Below are 23,872 nucleotides of genomic sequence, written 5' to 3' on the forward strand. Positions count from 1 at the left end.
ATTAACCAAATTTTGGATTATCTGAACAAGATTGCAAGGTCCCGATGCGTGGCTAACTACGTTATCCGGTATCGATTATCCGGCATTCGGTTACTTGAACAAAATATTCCCCCTGCTCGTGTCCTTCAGCAAATCAACGTTCCCCTGTAAATGAAACCTGTTGCCGTTGGTGATTGTAGGTGCGGGAGTTAACAGATGACTTCCTGTTAGTTCAGTGACAGTACAGATACCTGGAGGGTGCCCAATGTAACCCAGCTCAGCTATTTTGGTAGTAACTATCCTCAGTATTCATGGGCTGGTAGGAGGATCTGGAGGTTAACAGTAATGCACCTGACAGCTCTCAATGGCCCCTCACTGAAGAAGCAGAGAGACCGAATGGATACATATAAATATCATCAAAACCTGCACTTGTTTTGTACCTCTCCAACTTAAAGCACAATGAGGTACTCCTGAAACAGAGGAGCTCTTGTAATGTGGGAAACGTGACACCCAGTTTATACACAAGGTCTCAGACAGCAATAATCATTTCATTGGTGCCAGTTGAGAGATAAATGTCATCCCGGAGACCGGGATCCATAGCCCGAGTTCAAATTGTTCCTTGGATCGTACACATCCACCCAGAGGCTTTTGGTGGGGTCTTGGTCCAGCAGCTTCTCTTACAGTGAGTATGCTGGTTATGGATGGATGTCAGCTAGAGGCAGAGTCCAGTTTTTGTCAGATTAAATGGAGGGTCTCAGTTCAGTCCTGAGAAGTGAGCAAGGGGCTGTAATAACTGCAGACAGGGCTGAACTCCAGCACACATCTGTTTCCTCAGGGCTGAGGGGAGGAGAAGTTGGCCATTAAAATCTAAAACAACACAGTGACACCTCAGTCTCTGAGGTCACAACTTGTGCCCTGAAGTTGACACAAGACTCACTGCAGCGATCTCCTGTTGGGCCAGATGCTGTCGGTTTTTTAATGCATTTCTGGGACGTGGGTGTATTCTGCTAGGCCAGCATTATTACCCATCCTAACTGTCCAGTGGACAGTTAAGAGTTACATGGTCACCGGTAGACTAGTTTTCTTTATTCCCTATCTTATTGAATTCAAGCGTTCCCGTCACCCATAGTTGGATTCGAAGCCATATCCCAAAACATTAGTCTGGATTACCAGTCCATTGACAGTACACTTCCTCTCTTGGGGCAAGGGTCAGTACCCATGCTGCTGCTGAGCAAAGTCAAAGGCAGCACTCGTAGTGAGATAGCTCAGCAAATAGCCTCTGTAAATCATACCTCCATTGGAACTGGTATCTACACAATTCAGTGGAGACGAGAGAGATTGGAAAACTGCAATCTAATCAGTGCAGTCATTGAGAAAGTGCTAGATTGTCATTTTGTGCTGTTTGATATCATGTGAACTTTGAGATTAGGTTTGAACGCTGAAGTCAAGCCAAGCCACGTTGTTCCCTCTGACAGTCCTAGAAGCAAAACGGAAATGAATTCCTCTCTTGGTATGAGTCTACATCTGGCCTAGAAAAGCAGGGAGCAAGAACTGTGGGGGACCTTCCCAGGGCATCACCTCTTGGTAACACACAATCTATGCACAATGCCAAGCAGGACAGTCAGACACAACTGCCTGGCATAGGACAGTGAGTAATCTCCACAGCTGGGTCACTAAACACTCCATAGCAATGCCTGCAGCTTGCAGCTGCTGTTCAGCTTCACTATTAGAATCACTCACACAATCTGCTTCATGTCACGCTGCCCTTTCCACTCACGTGTACAGTTTTTGCTGCTGGTCATGCGACAACTTGTGGTAAGCCTGATTTACCCAACTGGTTTGCTCATCTAACCCTTGAATCTTTGTGTTGCTAGCCACTTTACAACAGGAATACAATGCCTTACACTGCCTGCTATTCGGAAGGGTCCTAACCGCTGCTCCAATTTCTTCTTGTTTTAAAAAAAATGTTTCTTTCTTTCTCTGTTGGCTTTTGGGCAGCCTTTATTTAAAGGATGTGACAGCCTCAAGGTATTATTGCTAGGCTATTAATCCAGAGACCCACTAATATTTTGGGGACTCGGGTTCAATAAAAATATGAATCTGGGATTAATAGTCTAATGATGACCATAAAACTGTTGCTGACTGTCAGAAAAAAATCTATCTGGTTCAGTAATGTCCTTTAGGAAAGGAAATTTGCCATCCTTACTTGGTCTGACCACAGTGGCTCAGTGGTTAGCAAGGCTGCGCGCAGCGCCACAGACCCAGGTTCGATTCTGGTCTCGGGGGACTGTCTGTGTGGAGTTTGCACATTCTCCCCATGTCTGCGTAGGTTTCCTCCGGGTGCTCCAGTTTCCTCCCGCAGTCCAAAGTTGTGCAGGTTAGATGGGTTGGCCATGGTAAATTGCCCGTAGTGTCCAGGGATGAGCAGGTTAGGTAGACTAGCCACGAGGAGTGCAGGATTACAGGGATATGATGGCGGGGGGTGTGGGGGGGGGGGGGGGGGGGAATGTCCGGAGGGATGTTGTTCGGAAGGTTGGTGTGAAGGGCCCAATGGCTGCTTCCACATTGTAGGGATTCTATGTGCCTGAGGAGTGTTGCTGAACAAAGAGATCTGAGTGCCGGTTCATAGCTCCTTGAAAGTGGAGTCCCAGGTAGACAGGATAGTGAAGAGGCATTTGGTATGTTTGCCTTTATTGGTCAGTACATTGAGATATATGAGTTAGGAGGTCATGTTGCAGCTGTACATGACATTGGTTAGGCCACTTCTGGAATATTGTGCGCAATTCTGGTCTCCCTGCTGAAGGAAGGATGTTGTGAAACTTGAAAGGGTGCAAATCAGGTTTACAAGGATTATGCCAGGGTTGGAGGGTTTGAGCTATAGGGAGAGGCCGAATAGACTGGGTCTATTTTCCCTTGAGTGTGAGACACTGACGGGTGACTTTATAGAATCATAAGGGGCATGGACAGGATGAATAGACAAGGTCTTTTCCCTGGGTTGGGGAGTTCAAAACTACAGGGCATAGGTTTACGGTGAGAGAGGCAAGATTTAAAAGTGACCTAAGGGGCAACATTTTCACAAAGAAAGTGGTGTGTGAGTGGTCTGGAATTAACTGCCAGAGGAAGTGGTGGAGGCTGGTACAATTACAAGATTTAAAAGGCATCTGGATGGGGACATGAATAGGAAGAGCTTAGAGAGATACGGGCCAGAAGGTGACAAATGTGACTAGATTTATTTAGGATAGCTGGGTTGGCACGGACAAGTTAGACTGTAGGGTCTGCTTCCATGCTGTACAGCTCTGACTGTATGACTCCATGTGACTCCCGACCCATAACAATATGGTTGACTCAACCGCCTTCTGGGTCCTTGGGGATGGGCAACAAATGCTTGCCTAGCCAGTGACATCCACATCCTGGGAATGAATTCTAAAAAAAAAATCAGGATGCTGCCATTCTCACCTCCTCCACCCACAATTGTGATTTATTCACTGTCCCAATATCATTTCCTTTGGCCTTATCTTACAAACTCTTTTGCTATTTGTTCTCCCCTGCTCTTCACCCTATCAGACCTCTCTGTTCTTTTTCTCACCCTTCCACCCGTTCACACGTGACTGCATGTCTATCTTTCTTCAGACAGGCTGCACATTCTCGTACTGACTTGCTGATTTTCAACACAGTCTTAATCAGACTGAATGCAGCCTTGCAGGATTAACGTGTCCCCTTCAATACAAGCATCTCAAACAGAGCAACCCTTTTTTTTTTGAAAAAGAAACCAAATCTGAAATTTAGAAAAACCTTAGCAAGAGAATGAGGAGAGTTTGCTTTAGCTTATACCAGAGTTGGTTGGAACAGGTTGTAGGACAACAGACGACAAGGACGGGGGAGAAAGTATAACAGGTTAAAATTGCAGCTAATTTCGGAACAGCAAGAAAGACCACAGCCACACAGGGCTGGGAGTCAAACTCTTCAGATCTAAACAAAATCAAATGAGTCGTTAATCAGGATTGGGATAATACATCAAAATCCTGGAGGGCTGACTTAGTGAGGCCGCATATAACAACAGACCCACCAGCAGATAGTTGCAATGTGCCGCAAAGAATTTAAATACGCAGCAGAGGTTCCTCACCAACAGTCATAGTTAGAGAGGTCAAAAAGGCCTTTCAGCCCATTAAGTCTGTGCCAGTCAAAGACAACCGCTGAGGGCTGGCAATCAGCAGTATGGGAGGCACATAGTTCAATATAAAGCAGCAGCTTGATGAAATACACTCTCTCTCTCGCTCTCTAAATTAATCAATGATCTCTGCAATAAGTTAGCAATCAAAATACTGCAGGTGTTGAAAATCTGAAAAAAACAGTAAAGACCAGGCATGAAACACGGAACTTGTGGCAAATTTCACAGTGCCTCAACAGAACACCAAAACGGGATCTGGTCACCTCGCCTCTCGAGCCTTGGCTATTATCGTGTTAGATCATTGCTAACTGGGATTTCCGTTCAGCTTGTCCACCTTGGCTCCACGTCTATTCACACCAAAACTCACCAATACCGATCATCAAACTATGAAAAGCCTTGGCTATGGGGAAAGGGAACAGATGTAAATGTTGTGAACATCCTCTGGGACCTGGCCCAACAACCAGAAGAGCGAGGTGGGAGTGCTGTTGGGGGCTGTAATGGTCGGGGAAGGAAGGGGTTTAGGGGCTGTTAGACTAGATACTCCACCATAATTCCTGGCAGGGCATTCCAAACCTAAACCACTCTGTACGAACAAGTTCTTTCATTTCTGCATTTACTTCTTTTGTGAATAATTTTAAACCTGTGTGTCTCATTCCTACAACTATTCTCATCGACCTGTTCTGCACTCTGCAATGGGTTCACAACCTTCCTAAAATCTGAAGAAACGTAGGCAAAACACCAGCTAAGGCCTCACCAGTTTTAAGATAAGCATAACCTCCCTGCCCCTGTATTCTATGCCACTTTTAATGAAGCCTAGAATACTGAAAGCTTTATTAACAGGTCTCTGCAGGGTTATGATGAAACCACACTTAGTGCAGTTTTGGTCTCCCTACCTAAGAAAGGATATACTTGCCATAGAGGGGTGACACCAGAGATTCACTAGACTGATACCTGAGATATAGTATGAGGAGAGGTTGATTTGACTGGGCCTGTATTCTGCAGAGTTTAGAAGAATGAGAGGAATCTGACTGAAACATATTAAATTATATCAGGGATGGACACACTCGACGGAAAGAGAATGCTCCCCTTGGCTGGGGAGTCTAGAAGGAGGTGAGACAACCTCAGGATACAGGGTAGACCAGGTTAGGACTGAGGTCAGGAAATATTTCTTCACTCAAAAGGACACAGAACCTGTGAAATTCGCTCCCACATGGAGGCTGGGTCATTGAATATTTTCACGATCAAAATAGATAAATGTTTAAATTTTAAAAAGGCATCACGGGACAAGAAGAGAATGAAGAATATGGCATGGAGATACAAGATGAGCCAGGATCATATTGAACAGCAGAGGTGGCTCAAAGGGCTGAATGGCCTATTCCTGCTCCTATGTTCTAAGTTTCCACATTACCTGTCTCATCACCTTTAATAGCTTACATACATTATATATATTTTAGTTTAGTACCCCCTATTTCATAGTGCCTGTCTATGTTGTTTATATTAAAAGGTATTACTTCACCTGCCAATTATTCGGCTACTCCATCAACTTGTCAATGTCCTTTTGAAGTTCTCCACTGTCCTCTTCACTGTTTAAAACCCGTCCCAAGTTTTGTATCATATGCATACTCCAGGCCCTCGGCTGACTCCCGAGGCCCGGATTCACAGGCTGAGCCGAGACTCTACGGCTAGGCGCCCGGGGCCTCTGAAAGAGCAGAAGCGTCAGTGAAAGGAGGACCCCGATGTCCGGTGGCAGCACCTGGAAGAGTGTTGAATGGGAAACAGGAGGTGTGGAACCTGTACATCCCAGATGCATGGCTCCAGCTTGGACGTGGCAGTAGGGAAGGCCTCAGTGAGACCCCAGAGCCTGTTACAAAGCACTACTTTGGAGACCCCAAGTCAATGTCAAGCAGTGACTGGAGGAGCAGCAGTGGAGGAACAAGAGAGAAAGATCAACTCTATCGCAGCAAAATTTTACATTATTTTTAATGTTTCAAGATGGTGCCACAACATGTCGACCCTTTACTATAACATATCAAAATGCACTTTACACTGTATTTTTTAAATATATAACAATAAATCTAAATCTAAATTTAATCTACTCTGAAATTTCCCCCTACAAAGTAAGATATAGATCTTTATATGAAAAACCAGAAGGCCCAATACCAACCCCTGGGGAATTCCAATACAAATCTTCCTTCAGTCTGAAAAATACCCATTGACTGCCACTCTTTCCTAGTATTCAGTCAATTTTGCAGCCACACTGCATCGTACATCTTCTGGAAGTCCATGAATATGACATCAACAGCATCACCCTCACCATTCTCAGTTACCTTTTCAAAAACAAATCCAGCAAACCAGTTCAACTTGATTTTCCCTCAGAACCATACTGATAGTTCTTAATCAACCCACATTTTTCCTGTGGTTAATCATTCAATCCTGAGTAATTATTGCTAGAATCTTTCACACCATTGAAGCCAAACTGACAAAAAAAAATTGGTCCTACAGGAGTGGAAAAAAGCCAGAATACAGGAAAGATGTATCTGCCTAAAAGGCAGAATAAACCTGGACAACTGGAAAAATTCTTTGGTGTTTTATAGATTGCCACATCAAGGGAGCAGGACACTGCAATGTTGGAAATTGGACAAAGACAGATCCCAGCTGAAAATGTGTTGCTGGAAAAGCGCAGCAGGTCAGGCAGCATCCAAGGAACAGGAGAATCAACGTTTCGGACATAAGCCCTTCTTCAGGAAGGGCTTGGATGCTGCCTGACCTGCTGCGCTTTTCCAGCAACACATTTTCAGCTCTGATCTCCAGCATCTGCAGCCCTCACTTTCTCCTCAAAGACAGATCCCAGGCTCACACAATAGGATTATGCATTATTCATGGCCAGAACACTCAGGAAGTGCTCTGAAACATATTAAATTCCGACACAGTAGGTCAGACTGGGTGCTCGGTGGATATTTCCCCCACACTGGCGAGGGAGGAGTTCAGAACAAGGGGTCATCATTTCAAGTAATGTGGTAGGGCATTTTAGACTGAGATGAGGAGAAATTTCTTCACTCGGGCAGGTAAACCCTATTGAATTCTCTACATAGAAGGCTGTGGAAGTCACTGAGTATATTCAGGAACGATTTCTATAAGTTAAATGTTTCAGAAGAGTGCTCTGTTGACTAAGAGGATCAGCCACTTTTGTATTGAATGGTGGAATGATTTTGATGGGCTGAGTGGCCTGTTCCTGCTCCTATTTTCTATGTTCCCATGAGAGGCTGGCCTTTCTTAACCAATGACAGCTCCCACGAAGCAGTCAGAGACAAGCTGTCAGTGGGGAATGTGCCAAGAGCTCTCAGTCATGCATTCAACTATCTTTTGACCACCCTCGTTTACTGTAGAGCTTTCTGAAATGCACATTCACACACAAATATGTACCACTTGAAGGAGGGTTTGCTAAAATCCCAGGTAGACGACATTAACAGCATTTCTACAATACTAAGATAATGAGGGTGGGGAATAAACGCAACAACTATCATTAGAGGAAAAGTACCTGGAAAACAAATGGGGCTAAAGACCGATAAGTCCCTAGGACCTGATGAATGCATTGTCAAGAATAAAAGGAAGTAGCCACAGAGGTAATGAATGCACTGGTTAGACTCTTCCAGGAACCCTTTAGCTCCTGGAAAAGTCCCAAAGGGCTGGACAACTGCCAACACCCTAATTCAAAAGAGACAGAGACGAAAAACAGAGTAGCTATAACAAGTTAGCGTTACATCTGTCATTATAATGATGTCATAGCAGTGCATTCAGAAATATATAATATGGTCAAGCAGAGTCAGCAGGGCCTCATGAAGAGGAAATCATGCTTGACAAATTTATCTCAGTTCTTCAAAGGAAGTAACAAGCAGGATAGATAAAGGGGAACCTATAATGTTTATGAATTCCCAAAAGCATTCAATAAAGTACCACACCAGACTACTTAATTAGATAACTGCCGATGGTATTGGGGGCCAATGTATTAGCATGGATGGAGGTTTGACTCATCAATAGAATACAGAGAGAGAGAGAGAGGATGTCAACCTGTAACAAGTGGCGGTGCCAGTGCTGGGTGACATATATTCACAAAATACATTAACGCCTCAAATGACAAGTTTGTAGTAGGTGGGAAGACACGCAATGTGGACGACATAAAGAGTCTACAGAAGGATATATAACAGTGAGGGGGGAAAAACCTGGCGGATGGAAATACATTATGGAAAAGATGATGTGATTGCACTTGGCAGGAAAAATAGAAGAGCTGGATATTATTTAAATGGAGAAAGACAGCAGAAAGTTGCAGCACAGAGAGATTTGGGTGGGTTGGCGGGAGGACGGCCAAGGGGAGGTCCTCATTCATGAATCATAAAAAAATAGTATCCAGGTTTATGGATAATAGGCAGGACAACTGTATTCCTGGCCTTTATTTCAAATGGAGAAAAAAAAGGAAGTTTTGCTAAAACTCTACAAGGCATTCGTCAGAGCATAGCTGGAATTCTGAGAGCTTTGGTCCCCTTATCTGAGGAAAGATAAACTGGCACTGGAGTCAGTCCAGAGAAAGTTCCCTGTTATTATCCTGGGTATGGAGGGATTTCCTTATGAGGAGAGGTTGAGTAGTTTGTGCCTGTACTTATTGGAGAAGAATGAGAGGAGACCTTATTGAAACATACAAGACTTTTGAGGGGCTTGACGGGGTAGATGTGGAGAAGCAGCTTACCGCTTGTAAAGTCTTGGATCTGGGGGCGTAATCTCAGAATAAGGAGTTGCAAATTTTGGACAGAAATGAGAATGGATTTTTTTCCTCTCAGGAGGGTAGTGAATCTTTATTGCAGCGAGCTGTCGAGGCTGGGTCATTAAAGGCAGACAGATTTTTATTCAGTGAGGTAATCGTGACTTTGGGGTTGAAATGGGGAAGTGGAGTTGAGGATTATCAGATCAGCATTGATCGCACAGAATGGTAGACGGGCCAAATGGCCTACTTTGACTCCTACGTGACTGCAATATGATGTTGCACCCAGATAAAGCAAACCGCCAGCTGAAGAAAATCCATATTTTTAAAGAGTGATTTCAATGGAATCATAACTTCTCGTTTGATTTTGTAGATATTGGGGCTATATCTACTCAAGCCCCTCAGCCACAGGAAACAGAGTTCATGTTGACTCTGTCCTATCAGTCTCTTTGCAATATCAAACACAATATGTGTCACAATCTCCAACAATAACAGAGCCAATTTCAAAATATTTCCTGGTCATTGCATTTCCGCATTATATCTCACCAAGCATTGATTAACAGACACTCTGGCTCTTTCAGCTCCTTCAGCAGGTTCAGTAAGCCCTCTAAATTAGGATCTCAATGTAATTAGCAAACACTGATTCCTAACAGCCCTGAGGAACACAGTGACCACATCACTATTCATGAACAGCACCTTCTTATATGAACACAAAGGCATTTGTCAAAGGAGCAGTGCTACTGTTGGTGCAGAGATTGGGTGATCTGTTACAAACCCATCAACACAAACACCTCAGCTCCTCAAAGTGCAGCAAATTTACGATGCTTGCTTTACAAAGGGCTTTAACACTCAGCAACTGCTCAGAGTCTCCCAACAGCACAGGGACTTGCACCATGATAAAGAGAAAGCAATTACCCGATCCAGCTCATTTCCCGCATGAGGACTGAAGGCCAATGGCTCCGCAAACAACGAGGATGTTGGTGCATCGGTGGTCGAAGCAGATCGGGGTCTACTGGAGTGCAACAGGAGGTAGCTCATACCTTCCGAGGCCGACTTGCGGGATATTTGCGGGCTGCCTCGGAGAGGATCCAACTTGCTTCTTCGGCTGTGCAGGCTCGAACCCCGTTTCATCATGGGCGTCACCCGGATCTGCTGCAGGACCCTGTTGAGCGTGGTAGCCTGGCTGGCGGGGTGGTGGGACACGGTAGACAAGCCCAGCTCCGTGGCTGGGCTGGAAGTCTCTGGACTTGGGGACTCCTGGTCAGCCTGAGCATGGAGGCCATCTTGGGGGGAGACAGAAGATCGGCGCCGCTGGGGGTGAAAGAGCTGCTTTAATCCCTGGCTCAGGGAGCCAAAATTCTCCAAAGCATTCTGCGTTATCTTAGACAAGGAATGCTCGGAATCACTGGGCTTCTTGCACTCAGTCTCGGTGGGCCTGGTACCGTCGTCTAGATCATTAAGTGAAGGCTCATTGTTAGTTTGCTCCATGAAGCTCTGGTTTGATCTCTAATTCTTTTTTTTAAGTGATATGTATTTACTGACAGATATATGGCCCAGGCCTCTGCAAATAAGTGGTCTCTTGGTGATCTAGCTTCTACATATCTGTGCAGTCAGTTTTAGGTTTCAGCATGCATACACCTGCCCGTGTCACACCATGCTCGTCTGACAGAAAAGGAAAAAAAGATGCAAACATTACATGTCATGCATATTTCATAAAATTATAAACTGGTGCGAGGTTCAACATTTCTGATCTCTGTGCACTGCTGTCGTTCAAAGTACAGTACTGTGATAAGTACTCCTGCAGCTTGACAATCCTTGTAGCTGCAGCCTTTTACCTAAGATCTCATTTATTCATCGGATTGACCTTCCAGAATCCTTCTCAGATCATGCTGGATGTTTATTACGATATTTATCATCTGGGCTTTGCCCAACATTTACACATTCTGCTTTTTCAGCATGGTTTGCTTGCAGGTGATCAGTAGGAAGACAAACGGGATCTTTAAATCTCATGGGGAGAACATATTTATCGATTTACCTTGTGGCAAATATACGGAAAGCGTTTGTGCTCAGATTATGGTGATCTGCACTCAAAGTGAAACGAGACTCAGGCATTGACAGATCAAAGAGATGAAGCCAATGCTGAAAGATCAGAAATCTTTTACCTTGCCACTGAGCACCCAAACTTAGATCTGAAGCAATGACTAAAAACAGTTAGAGCAGTGGCAACAGCAGCAATGAAACTAGCAGTCACGTATGCATAATAAATCTCGCAGCCATTCTAATTCATGTCTACAAGTGAGTAAACAAGTCTCAAAGTCAGCTGCATTTCTAAGAGCAAGTTGCATTAACACTAAAATAGAACAAAGAACTGCGGGTCTGAAACGAACAGAACTAGAGCCGGGAAAAGCAGCAACAACTTCTGCAGCACACTTCACACAACAGCAAAGGTCATCAGTACAGTCACCCAGAATTTTAGGTAAGAATAGCTCCCATCCAGTTAAACTACAATGTAACCAGGAACTCCATGGGCAGAGAATGTTTTGTGCTGTGCAATAGCAGGGTGATGTATTGCAGAGACAGTGGTGGGAACAAGACGATCACTACATGCTGCTTCTGAGTTATGGAGTAAATTATCCTGTTCGGTGTGGCACAAGCATGCAGTGGTCACTGTCCTTGATTCCCCCAACTACCCACAATGGTAAGCCAGAGGGTTCCTCAGCTGGAGCACTAGCAAGACCAACACTCCTTCAACAAATGTCACACCTCAACCTGATCTCACTTGCTCACCTCACAACTCAGTGGGTATCCAAGAAATAGGAGCAGACCATTCAGCCCCTCAAGTCTGTTCCATCATTCAGTACCATCATAGCTAAGCGAGGGCTTCAACCTCATTTTCCTGTCCAATCCCCATATCATGAGATATATGATTCCTTGGGACACTGTCTACCTCAGCCTCAAACAATAGAGATTCCACAACCCTTTGCTGGGGCACACAATTCCAAAGGTTCAGAGCCTTTTGAAAGAATAATTTCTCTTCATCCCAACCCTAAATGATCAGTCCCATGTCCTGAGATTGCATACCGTCATTGCTGCCAGGGGAAACAACTTCTCATCGTCTACCCTGTCAAACCTCTTCCCACCTTCCCTTCTTCTAAACTCCACAGAATATTAACTCAATTTGAGGGGTGGATGAAAGCAAGACTGCGCACACTATTCCAGATGTGGTCACATAAAAACTCTGTAAAACAAACTGAGACTTCTTTATTTCAATCTCCATGCAAGAAGGTCCAACATACCATTTACCTTCCTCATTGCTTGAAATAGCTGAATATGAATGCTGCATTCCTTGTAAGTTCCTTTGAATATTAACTTTTCTCAACTTTTAAAAAACGTTCTGGTCTTTTTATTCTCACATATGCCCAAATAGAGTTCTGATTTCCAGAACCAGTTCAATAGCAACACCATCAACTTCCACCTGAGGTTATCCAGCCCACAAGCTCAGCCTACAGTGGTTCCTCTAGCACTACTTCACACTGGGAAAAGAGCCTTTAGCAGCCTGGTCCCCTAATCTGCCTTTTCAACCACCTTTTCCAGCATCCAGGCTGATGTGATCACCACAAATCTGATGCATTCAGGAACACTCTGCTGCTGGATAGATGCATGTTGTTATTAAGCAGAGTCCTGATACAATACGAGTTCTTACTGTGGCCATGGCAGACTGACAGCAGCTGAAGGTGTCGCATCTGAGTAACATTGACAAGGCCAGTGGAAGCATAAGATGAAACCCAAACTCAGACTTGCCTGACACTCACAGAGTCACTACATTAGGTTTGAGAAGTCAAAGGCTAGTGTTGACTGGTCAAGGGTGGGGTGGGGGGTCAAGTGATTTGGTCAGGGAGTGCTCATGAGGGAGGGGTCAAAGGTCACTAGATAAGTTAGGGTGGACATTAGCAGTAAAGATGTCAAGATGACTGGATAAGGACTAGGGGAGGAGATCCATGGCCATGTTTGTGAGGAGTCACTGTCATCAGTCACTGGAAGATCAGAGTTGCCAATCAAGGTGCTGCCATTGGTCACTGGGTAAGGGGGACGAGAAGCCATCAGTCAATGTCAAGGAAAAAGTCAGGGATCATTGGTCAAGGGGAGGTCAGAGGTCACCAATCAGGGGTCACGGGGAGGTCAGAGGTCACCAATCAGGGATCACCATCAGTAGTCAAGGGGAGATCACTCATCACTGGTCAAAGTGGGTGGAGGGGTCAACAGTCAGTGATCGAGGGAAGGTCATAGGTCATGGATCAAGGAGGTCAGATGTCACTGGTAAAACAGGGGTCATCTTTCAATGGTCAAGAGCAGGTCAGATGTCACTGGTCAAAGGGCAGTCAGAGTTCGGTGCCATTGTCCGAAGCTGGATGACTCTGTAAGGGAGCAGTCAAGCCCGAGGGGGGGGTGTGCTGCCGACAGTAAAGCTGAGCTGCTACCTACCGCAGCCCGGCCAGGGTAGCGCCGGGAGACAGCACGGGGAGCGAGCTTGGCATAGCCCGGGAGTGCGGGCCGCACGCAGCCGGAGAACTGAGGCGCGGTCTCCGGGAGACACTCGCTCAGGCACCGGGCCCGGCACCGGCGACGGGAGCGTCAACACCGCGGCATGGCGTCATCACGCACCACCGCCAGCCAATCAGCAACCCGCCGCTGCGGCACGTCATCTGCGTCTCACCGTCATCAGCGGGGGGCGGGGCTCGGGGCTCGGGGCTCGTCACCGGGGAGACCGGGGGGAGGGGCAAGAGTATGAAGGTAATACCAGAGTGAGTGAGAGATATACACACACAGAGAGAGAGAGAGAGAGAGAGATGCTTGTGTACAGTCAGTGTGAGGGCTGAGTGTATACAGAGTGTGAGCGATAGAGGAGTATAGAGAGGGTGAGTGAGAAATGGAGAGGGAGGGAGGGAGAGGAATACACAGAGAGAGATGTAGATGGGGGTGGGGGGGGGAGTGTGTGAGAGAGAAGTAGATGGAGGGGGGAGTGTGTGAGAGAGAAGTAGATGGGGGTGGGGCGGGAGTGTGTGAGAGAGAAGTAGATGGAGGGGGGAGTGTGTGAGAGAGAAGTAGATGGAGGGGGGGGGAGTGTGTGAGAGAGAAGTAGATGGGGGTGGGGCGGGAGTGTGTGAGAGAGAAGTAGATGGAGGGGGGAGTGTGTGAGAGAGACGTAGATGGGGTGGGGAGTGTGTGAGAGAGAAGTAGATGGAGGGGGGGGGAGTGTGTGAGAGAGAAGTAGATGGGGGTGGGGCGGGAGTGTGTGAGAGAGAAGTAGATGGAGGGGGGAGTGTGTGAGAGAGACGTAGATGGGGGGGGGAGTGTGTGAGAGAGAAGTAGATGGGGGTGGGGCGGGAGTGTGTGAGAGAGAAGTAGATGGAGGGGGGAGTGTGTGAGAGAGACGTAGATGGGGGTGGGGCGGGAGTGTGTGAGAGAGAAGTAGATGGAGGGGGGGAGAGTGTGTGAGAGAGAAGTAGATGGGGGGGTGTGTGTGAGAGAGAAGTAGATGGGGGGGGAGTGTGTGAGAGAGAAGTAGATGGGGGGGAGTGTGTGAGAGAGAAGTAGATGGAGGGGGAGAGTGTGTGAGAGAGACGAAGATGGGGGGGGAATGTGAGAGAGAAGTAGATGGAGGGGGAGAGTGTGTGAGAGAGAAGTAGATGGAGGGGGAGAGTGTGTGAGAGAGAAGTAGATGGGGGGGTGAGTGTGTGAGAGAGAAGTAGATGGAGGGGGAGAGTGTGTGAGAGAGAAGTAGATGGGGGGTGTGTGTGTGAGAGAGAAGTAGATGGAGGGGGAGAGTGTGTGAGAGAGAAGTAGATGGGGGGTGTGTGTGTGAGAGAGAAGTAGATGGAGGGGGAGAGTGTGTGAGAGAGAAGTAGATGGAGGGGGGGAGAGTGTGTGAGAGAGAAGTAGATGGGGGGGGAGTGTGTGAGAGAGAAGTAGATGGAGGGGGAGAGTGTGTGAGAGAGAAGTAGATGGAGGGGGAGAGTGTGTGAGAGAGAAGTAGATGGAGGGGGGGAGAGTGTGTGAGAGAGAAGTAGATGGAGGGGGGGGGGGAGTGTGTGAGAGAGACGTAGATGGAGGGGGGGGGGTGTGTGAGAGAGACGTAGATGGAGGGGAGGAGTGTGTGAGAGAGAAGTAGATTGGGGGGGTGTGTGTGAGAGAGAAGTAGATGGAGGGGGGGGGAGTGTGTGAGAGAGACGTAGATGGAGGGGGAGAGTGTGTGAGAGAGAAGTAGATGGAGGGGGGGGGAAAGTGTGTGAGAGAGAAGTAGATGGAGGGGAGAGTGTGTGAGAGAGAAGTAGATGGGGGGGGGAGTGTGTGAGAGAGAAGTAGATGGGGGGGGAGTGTGTGAGAGAGAAGTAGATTGAGGGGGGGAGTGTGTGAGAGAGAAGTAGATTGCGGGGGAGTGTGTGAGAGAGAAGTAGATGGAGGGGGGGGAGTGTGTGAGAGAGACGTAGATGGAGGGGGAGAGTGTGTGAGAGAGAAGTAGATGGAGGGGGGGGGAAAGTGTGTGCGACAGACGTAGATGGAGGGGGGGAGTGTGTGAGAGAGACGTAGGTGGAGGGGGGGAGTGTGTGAGAGAGAAGTAGATGGAGGCGGGGGGGAGTGTGTGAGAGAGACGTAGATGGAGGGGGAGAGTGTGTGAGAGAGACGTAGATGGAGGGGGAGAGTGTGTGAGAGAGACGTAGATGGAGGGGGAGAGTGTGTGAGAGAGACGTAGATGGAGGGGGGGGGAGAGTGTGTGAGAGAGAAGTAGATGGAGGGGGGGGAGTGTGTGAGAGAGAAGTAGATGGAGGGGGGGGGGAGTGTGTGAGAGAGACATAGATGGAGGGGGAGAGTGTGTGAGAGAGACGTAGGTGGAGGGGGAGTGTGTGAGACAGACGTAGGTGGAGGGGGGGAGTGTGTGAGAGAGAAGTAGATGGAGGGGGGGAGTGTGTGAGAGAGACGTAGGTGGAGGGGGAGTGTGTGAGACAGACGTAGGTGGAGGGGGGGGGAGTGTGTGAGAGAGAAGTAGATGGAGGGGGAGAGTGTGTGAGAGAGACGTAGATGGAGGGGGAGAGTGTGTGAGAGAGACGTAGATGGAGGGGGAGAGTGTGTGAGAGAGACGTAGATGGAGGGGGAGAGTGTGTGAGAGAGACGTAGATGGAGGGGGAGAGTGTGTGAGAGAGACGTAGATGGAGGGGGAGAGTGTGTGAGAGAGACGTAGATGGAGGGGGAGAGTGTGTGAGAGAGAAGTAGATGGAGGGGAGGAGTGTGTGAGAGAGAAGTAGATGGAGGGGAGGAGTGTGTGAGAGAGAAGTAGATGGAGGGGAGAGTGTGTGAGAGAAAAGTAGATGGGGGGGGAGTGTGTGAGAGAGAAGTAGATGGGGGGGGAGTGTGTGAGAGAGAAGTAGATTGAGGGGGGGAGTGTGTGAGAGAGAAGTAGATTGGGGGGGAGTGTGTGAGAGAGAAGTAGATGGAGGGGGGGGAGTGTGTGAGAGAGACGTAGATGGAGGGGGGGGAGTGTGTGAGAGAGACGTAGATGGAGGGGGAGAGTGTGTGAGAGAGAAGTAGATGGAGGGGGGGGGAAAGTGTGTGAGAGAGACGTAGATGGAGGGGGGGGGGGGGAGTGTGTGCGACAGACGTAGGTGGAGGGGGGGAGTGTGTGAGAGAGACGTAGATGGAGGGGGGGAGTGTGTGAGAGAGAAGTAGATGGAGGCGGGGGGGAGTGTGTGAGAGAGACGTAGATGGAGGGGGAGAGTGTGTGAGAGAGACGTAGATGGAGGGGGAGTGTGTGAGAGAGAGACGTAGATGGAGGGGGAGGGGAGAGTGTGTGAGAGAGACGTAGATGGAGGGGGGGGGAGAGTGTGTGAGAGAGAAGTAGATGGAGGGGGAGAGTGTGTGAGAGAGACGTAGATGGAGGGGGAGAGTGTGTGAGAGAGACGTAGATGGAGGGGGGGGGAGAGTGTGTGAGAGAGAAGTAGATGGAGGGGGGGGAGTGTGTGAGAGAGAAGTAGATGGAGGGGGGGGGGAGTGTGTGAGAGAGACATAGATGGAGGGGGAGAGTGTGTGAGAGAGACGTAGGTGGAGGGGGAGTGTGTGAGACAGACGTAGGTGGAGGGGGGGAGTGTGTGAGAGAGAAGTAGATGGAGGGGGGGAGTGTGTGAGAGAGACGTAGGTGGAGGGGGAGTGTGTGAGACAGACGTAGGTGGAGGGGGGGGGAGTGTGTGAGAGAGAAGTAGATGGAGGGGGAGAGTGTGTGAGAGAGACGTAGATGGAGGGGGAGAGTGTGTGAGAGAGACGTAGATGGAGGGGGAGAGTGTGTGAGAGAGACGTAGATGGAGGGGGAGAGTGTGTGAGAGAGACGTAGATGGAGGGGGAGAGTGTGTGAGAGAGACGTAGATGGAGGGGGAGAGTGTGTGAGAGAAAAGTAGATGGGGGGGGAGTGTGTGAGAGAGAAGTAGATGGGGGGGGAGTGTGTGAGAGAGAAGTAGATTGAGGGGGGGAGTGTGTGAGAGAGAAGTAGATTGGGGGGGAGTGTGTGAGAGAGAAGTAGATGGAGGGGGGGGAGTGTGTGAGAGAGACGTAGATGGAGGGGGGGGAGTGTGTGAGAGAGACGTAGATGGAGGGGGAGAGTGTGTGAGAGAGAAGTAGATGGAGGGGGGGGGAAGTGTGTGAGAGAGACGTAGATGGAGGGGGGGGGGGGAGTGTGTGCGACAGACGTAGGTGGAGGGGGGGAGTGTGTGAGAGAGACGTAGATGGAGGGGGGGAGTGTGTGAGAGAGAAGTAGATGGAGGCGGGGGGGAGTGTGTGAGAGAGACGTAGATGGAGGGGGAGAGTGTGTGAGAGAGACGTAGATGGAGGGGGAGTGTGTGAGAGAGAGACGTAGATGGAGGGGGAGGGGAGAGTGTGTGAGAGAGACGTAGATGGAGGGGGGGGGAGAGTGTGTGAGAGAGAAGTAGATGGAGGGGGAGAGTGTGTGAGAGAGACGTAGATGGAGGGGGAGAGTGTGTGAGAGAGACGTAGATGGAGGGGGAGAGTGTGTGAGAGAGACGTAGATGGAGGGGGAGAGTGTGTGAGAGAGACGTAGATGGAGGGGGAGAGTGTGTGAGAGAGACGTAGATGGAGGGGGAGAGTGTGTGAGAGAGACGTAGATGGAGGGGGAGAGTGTGTGAGAGAGACGTAGATGGAGGGGGAGAGTGTGTGAGAGAGAAGTAGATGGGGGGGGAGTGTGTGAGAGAGACGTAGATGGAGGGGGGGAGTGTGTGAGAGAGACGTAGATGGAGGGGGGGGGGGGAGTGTGTGAGAGAGACGTAGATGGAGGGGGGGGGGGGGAGTGTGTGAGAGAGACGTAGATGGAGGGGGAGAGTGTGTGAGAGAGACGTAGATGGAGGGGGAGTGTGTGAGAGAGAGACGTAGATGGAGGGGGAGGGGAGAGTGTGTGAGAGAGACGTAGATGGAGGGGGGGGGAGAGTGTGTGAGAGAGAAGTAGATGGAGGGGGAGAGTGTGTGAGAGAGACGTAGATGGAGGGGGAGAGTGTGTGAGAGAGACGTAGATGGAGGGGGGGGGAGAGTGTGTGAGAGAGAAGTAGATGGAGGGGGGGGAGTGTGTGAGAGAGAAGTAGATGGAGGGGGGGGGGAGTGTGTGAGAGAGACATAGATGGAGGGGGAGAGTGTGTGAGAGAGACGTAGGTGGAGGGGGAGTGTGTGAGACAGACGTAGGTGGAGGGGGGGAGTGTGTGAGAGAGAAGTAGATGGAGGGGGGGAGTGTGTGAGAGAGACGTAGGTGGAGGGGGAGTGTGTGAGACAGACGTAGGTGGAGGGGGGGGGAGTGTGTGAGAGAGAAGTAGATGGAGGGGGAGAGTGTGTGAGAGAGACGTAGATGGAGGGGGAGAGTGTGTGAGAGAGACGTAGATGGAGGGGGAGAGTGTGTGAGAGAGACGTAGATGGAGGGGGAGAGTGTGTGAGAGAGACGTAGATGGAGGGGGAGAGTGTGTGAGAGAGACGTAGATGGAGGGGGAGAGTGTGTGAGAGAAAAGTAGATGGGGGGGGAGTGTGTGAGAGAGAAGTAGATGGGGGGGGAGTGTGTGAGAGAGAAGTAGATTGAGGGGGGGAGTGTGTGAGAGAGAAGTAGATTGGGGGGGAGTGTGTGAGAGAGAAGTAGATGGAGGGGGGGGAGTGTGTGAGAGAGACGTAGATGGAGGGGGGGGAGTGTGTGAGAGAGACGTAGATGGAGGGGGAGAGTGTGTGAGAGAGAAGTAGATGGAGGGGGGGGGAAGTGTGTGAGAGAGACGTAGATGGAGGGGGGGGGGGGAGTGTGTGCGACAGACGTAGGTGGAGGGGGGGAGTGTGTGAGAGAGACGTAGATGGAGGGGGGGAGTGTGTGAGAGAGAAGTAGATGGAGGCGGGGGGGAGTGTGTGAGAGAGACGTAGATGGAGGGGGAGAGTGTGTGAGAGAGACGTAGATGGAGGGGGAGTGTGTGAGAGAGAGACGTAGATGGAGGGGGAGGGGAGAGTGTGTGAGAGAGACGTAGATGGAGGGGGGGGGAGAGTGTGTGAGAGAGAAGTAGATGGAGGGGGAGAGTGTGTGAGAGAGACGTAGATGGAGGGGGAGAGTGTGTGAGAGAGACGTAGATGGAGGGGGAGAGTGTGTGAGAGAGACGTAGATGGAGGGGGAGAGTGTGTGAGAGAGACGTAGATGGAGGGGGAGAGTGTGTGAGAGAGACGTAGATGGAGGGGGAGAGTGTGTGAGAGAGACGTAGATGGAGGGGGAGAGTGTGTGAGAGAGACGTAGATGGAGGGGGAGAGTGTGTGAGAGAGAAGTAGATGGGGGGGGAGTGTGTGAGAGAGACGTAGATGGAGGGGGGGAGTGTGTGAGAGAGACGTAGATGGAGGGGGGGGGGGAGTGTGTGAGAGAGACGTAGATGGAGGGGGGGGGGGGGAGTGTGTGAGAGAGACGTAGATGGAGGGGAGAGTGTGTGAGAGAGAAGTAGATGGAGGGGAGGAGTGTGTGAGAGAGAAGTAGATGGAGGGGAGGAGTGTGTGAGAGAGAAGTAGATGGAGGGGAGGAGTGTGTGAGAGAGAAGTAGATGGAGGGGAGAGTGTGTGAGAGAGAAGTAGATGGAGGGGGGGGGAAAGTGTGTGAGAGAGACGTAGATGGAGGGGGGGGGGAGTGTGTGCGACAGACGTAGGTGGAGGGGGGGAGTGTGTGAGAGAGACGTAGATGGAGGGGGGGAGTGTGTGAGAGAGAAGTAGATGGAGGCGGGGGGGAGTGTGTGAGAGAGACGTAGATGGAGGGGGAGAGTGTGTGAGAGAGACGTAGATGGAGGGGGAGAGTGTGTGAGAGAGACGTAGATGGAGGGGGAGGGGAGAGTGTGTGAGAGAGACGTAGATGGAGGGGGGGGGAGAGTGTGTGAGAGAGAAGTAGATGGAGGGGGAGAGTGTGTGAGAGAGACGTAGATGGAGGGGGAGAGTGTGTGAGAGAGACGAAGATGGAGGGGGAGAGTGTGTGAGAGAGACGTAGATGGAGGGGGAGAGTGTGTGAGAGAGACGTAGATGGAGGGGGAGAGTGTGTGAGAGAGACGTAGATGGAGGGGGAGAGTGTGTGAGAGAGACGTAGATGGAGGGGGAGAGTGTGTGAGAGAGAAGTAGATGGGGGGGTGAGTGTGTGAGAGAGAAGTAGATGGAGGGGGGGGGGAGTGTGTGAGAGAGACGTAGATGGAGGGGGGGGAGTGTGTGAGAGAGACGTAGATGGAGGGGGGGGGGGGAGTGTGTGAGAGAGACGTAGATGGAGGGGAGAGTGTGTGAGAGAGAAGTAGATGGAGGGGAGGAGTGTGTGAGAGAGAAGTAGATGGAGGGGAGGAGTGTGTGAGAGAGAAGTAGATGGAGGGGAGGAGTGTGTGAGAGAGAAGTAGATTGAGGGGGGGAGTGTGTGAGAGAGAAGTAGATTGGGGGGGAGTGTGTGAGAGAGAAGTAGATGGAGGGGGGGGAGTGTGTGAGAGAGACGTAGATGGAGGGGGGGGAGTGTGTGAGAGAGACGTAGATGGAGGGGGAGAGTGTGTGAGAGAGAAGTAGATGGAGGGGTGAGTGTGTGAGAGAGAAGTAGATGGAGGGGGGGGGAGTGTGTGAGAGAGACGTAGATGGAGGGGGGGAGTGTGTGAGAGAGACGTAGATGGAGGGGGGGGGGGGAGTGTGTGAGAGAGACGTAGATGGAGGGGAGAGTGTGTGAGAGAGAAGTAGATGGAGGGGAGGAGTGTGTGAGAGAGAAGTAGATGGGGGGGGAGTGTGTGAGAGAGAAGTAGATGGGGGGGGGTGTGTGAGAGAGAAGTAGATTGAGGGGGGGAGTGTGTGAGAGAGAAGTAGATTGGGGGGGAGTGTGTGAGAGAGAAGTAGATGGAGGGGGGGGAGTGTGTGAGAGAGACGTAGATGGAGGGGGGGGAGTGTGTGAGAGAGACGTAGATGGAGGGGGAGAGTGTGTGAGAGAGAAGTAGATGGAGGGGGGGGGAAAGTGTGTGAGAGAGACGTAGATGGAGGGGGGGGGGAGTGTGTGCGACAGACGTAGGTGGAGGGGGGGAGTGTGTGAGAGAGACGTAGATGGAGGGGGGGAGTGTGTGAGAGAGAAGTAGATGGAGGCGGGGGGGGAGTGTGTGAGAGAGACGTAGATGGAGGGGGAGAGTGTGTGAGAGAGACGTAGATGGAGGGGGAGAGTGTGTGAGAGAGACGTAGATGGAGGGGGAGGGGAGAGTGTGTGAGAGAGACGTAGATGGAGGGGGGGGGAGAGTGTGTGAGAGAGAAGTAGATGGAGGGGGGGGAGTGTGTGAGAGAGAAGTAGATGGAGGGGGGGGGAGTGTGTGAGAGAGACGTAGATGGAGGGGGGGAGTGTGTGAGAGAGACGTAGATGGAGGGGGAGGGGGAGTGTGTGAGAGAGAAGTAGATGGGGGGGGAGTGTGTGAGAGAGAAGTAGATGGAGGGGGAGAGTGTGTGAGAGAGAAGTAGATGGGGGGGGGAGTGTGTGAGAGAGAAGTAGATGGAGGGGGAGAGTGTGTGAGAGAGAAGTAGATGGGGGGGTGTGTGTGAGAGAGAAGTAGATGGAGGGGGAGAGTGTGTGAGAGAGAAGTAGACGGAGGGGGGGGAGAGTGTGTGAGAGAGAAGTAGATGGAGGGGGGAGTGTGTGAGAGAGAAGTAGATGGGGGTGGGGCGGGAGTGTGTGAGAGAGAAGTAGATGGGGGTGGGGCGGGAGTGTGTGAGAGAGAAGTAGATGGAGGGGGGAGTGTGTGAGAGAGAAGTAGATGGAGGGGGGGAGAGTGTGTGAGAGAGAAGTAGATGGAGGGGAGGGAGAGTGTGTGAGAGAGAAGTAGATGGAGGGGGGGAGTGTGTGAGAGAGAAGTAGATGGAGGGGGGGAGTGTGTGAGAGAGAAGTAGATGGGGGTGGGGCGGGAGTGTGTGAGAGAGAAGTAGATGGAGGGGGGAGTGTGTGAGAGAGACGTAGATGGGGGGGGGAGTGTGTGAGAGAGAAGTAGATGGGGGTGGGGCGGGAGTGTGTGAGAGAGAAGTAGATGGAGGGGGGAGTGTGTGAGAGAGACGTAGATGGGGGGGGGAGTGTGTGAGAGAGAAGTAGATGGGGGTGGGGCGGGAGTGTGTGAGAGAGAAGTAGATGGAGGGGAGGGAGAGTGTGTGAGAGAGAAGTAGATGGAGGGGGGGAGTGTGTGAGAGAGAAGTAGATGGAGGGGGGGAGAGTGTGTGAGAGAGAAGTAGATGGAGGGGAGGGAGAGTGTGTGAGAGAGAAGTAGATGGAGGGGGGGAGTGTGTGAGAGAGAAGTAGATGGAGGGGGGGAGTGTGTGAGAGAGAAGTAGATGGAGGGGGGGAGAGTGTGAGAGAGAAGTAGATGGGGGGGGGAGTGTGTGAGAGAGAAGTAGATGGAGGGGGGGAGAGTGTGTGAGAGAGAAGTAGATGGGGGGGGGAGTGTGTGAGAGAGAAGTAGATGGAGGGGGGGAGAGTGTGTGAGAGAGAAGTAGATGGGGGTGTGTGTGTGAGAGAGAAGTAGATGGAGGGGGAGAGTGTGTGAGAGAGAAGTAGATGGAGGGGGGGGGAGAGTGTGTGAGAGAGAAGTAGATGGAGGGGGGGGAGAGTGTGTGAGAGAGAAGTAGATGGGGGGGGAGTGTGTGAGAGAGAAGTAGATGGGGGGGGGAGTGTGTGAGAGAGAAGTAGATGGAGGGGGAGAGTGTGTGAGAGAGACGTAGATGGGGGGGGTGAGTGTGAGAGAGAAGTAGATGGGGGGGGTGAGTGTGAGAGAGAAGTAGATGGAGGGGGAGAGTGTGTGAGAGAGAAGTAGATGGTGGGGGGGAGTGTGTGAGAGAGAAGTAGATGGGGGGGGAGTGTGTGAGAGAGAAGTAGATGGGGGGGAGTGTGTGAGAGAGAAGTAGATGGAGGGGGAGAGTGTGTGAGAGAGACGAAGATGGGGGGGGAATGTGAGAGAGAAGTAGATGGAGGGGGAGAGTGTGTGAGAGAGAAGTAGATGGAGGGGGAGAGTGTGTGAGAGAGAAGTAGATGGGGGGGTGAGTGTGTGAGAGAGAAGTAGATGGAGGGGGAGAGTGTGTGAGAGAGAAGTAGATGGGGGGTGTGTGTGTGAGAGAGAAGTAGATGGAGGGGGAGAGTGTGTGAGAGAGAAGTAGATGGAGGGGGGGAGAGTGTGTGAGAGAGAAGTAGATGGGGGGGGAGTGTGTGAGAGAGAAGTAGATGGAGGGGGAGAGTGTGTGAGAGAGAAGTAGATGGAGGGGGGGAGAGTGTGTGAGAGAGAAGTAGATGGAGGGGGGGGGGGGGAGTGTGTGAGAGAGACGTAGATGGAGGGGGGGGGGTGTGTGAGAGAGACGTAGATGGAGGGGAGGAGTGTGTGAGAGAGAAGTAGATTGGGGGGGTGTGTGTGAGAGAGAAGTAGATGGAGGGGGGGGGGGAGTGTGTGAGA

At 50.5% G+C, this 23,872-nt stretch overlaps 2 protein-coding genes across 5 annotated transcripts in view; one reads left to right on the forward strand and one right to left on the reverse strand.

Annotated features, from left to right (window-relative positions):
• tmcc1a (transmembrane and coiled-coil domain family 1a) overlaps positions 1–13,540 on the reverse strand; it is a 61,918-nt gene extending 48,378 nt beyond the window's left edge. The window contains exons 1-2 of one of the 4 annotated variants that reach the window (XM_087994545.1): positions 13,383–13,539; positions 9,816–10,562 (exon numbers count right to left, since the gene is read on the reverse strand). In XM_087994545.1, coding sequence (XP_087850671.1) covers positions 9,816–10,388 — 573 coding nt within the window. In that variant the 5' untranslated portion in view covers positions 10,389–10,562; positions 13,383–13,539. The other 3 variants (XM_087994547.1, XM_043708435.2, XM_087994546.1) reach the window with 3 other exon arrangements.
• A 134-nt stretch (positions 13,541–13,674) lies between these two features.
• Positions 13,675–23,872, forward strand: part of abhd14a (abhydrolase domain containing 14A) — a 100,656-nt gene continuing 90,458 nt past the window's right edge. The window contains exon 1 of the mRNA XM_087994550.1: positions 13,675–13,691. The gene's annotated coding sequence lies outside the window, so the exon portion shown is untranslated. The remainder of the gene's footprint in view (positions 13,692–23,872) is intronic.

Source organism: Chiloscyllium plagiosum, unplaced genomic scaffold, assembly GCF_037043375.1.
Source record: "Chiloscyllium plagiosum isolate Xiang-an unplaced genomic scaffold, Cpla_swu_hap1 HiC_scaffold_14, whole genome shotgun sequence".
In the NCBI taxonomy this organism is placed as follows: domain Eukaryota; kingdom Metazoa; phylum Chordata; class Chondrichthyes; order Orectolobiformes; family Hemiscylliidae; genus Chiloscyllium; species Chiloscyllium plagiosum.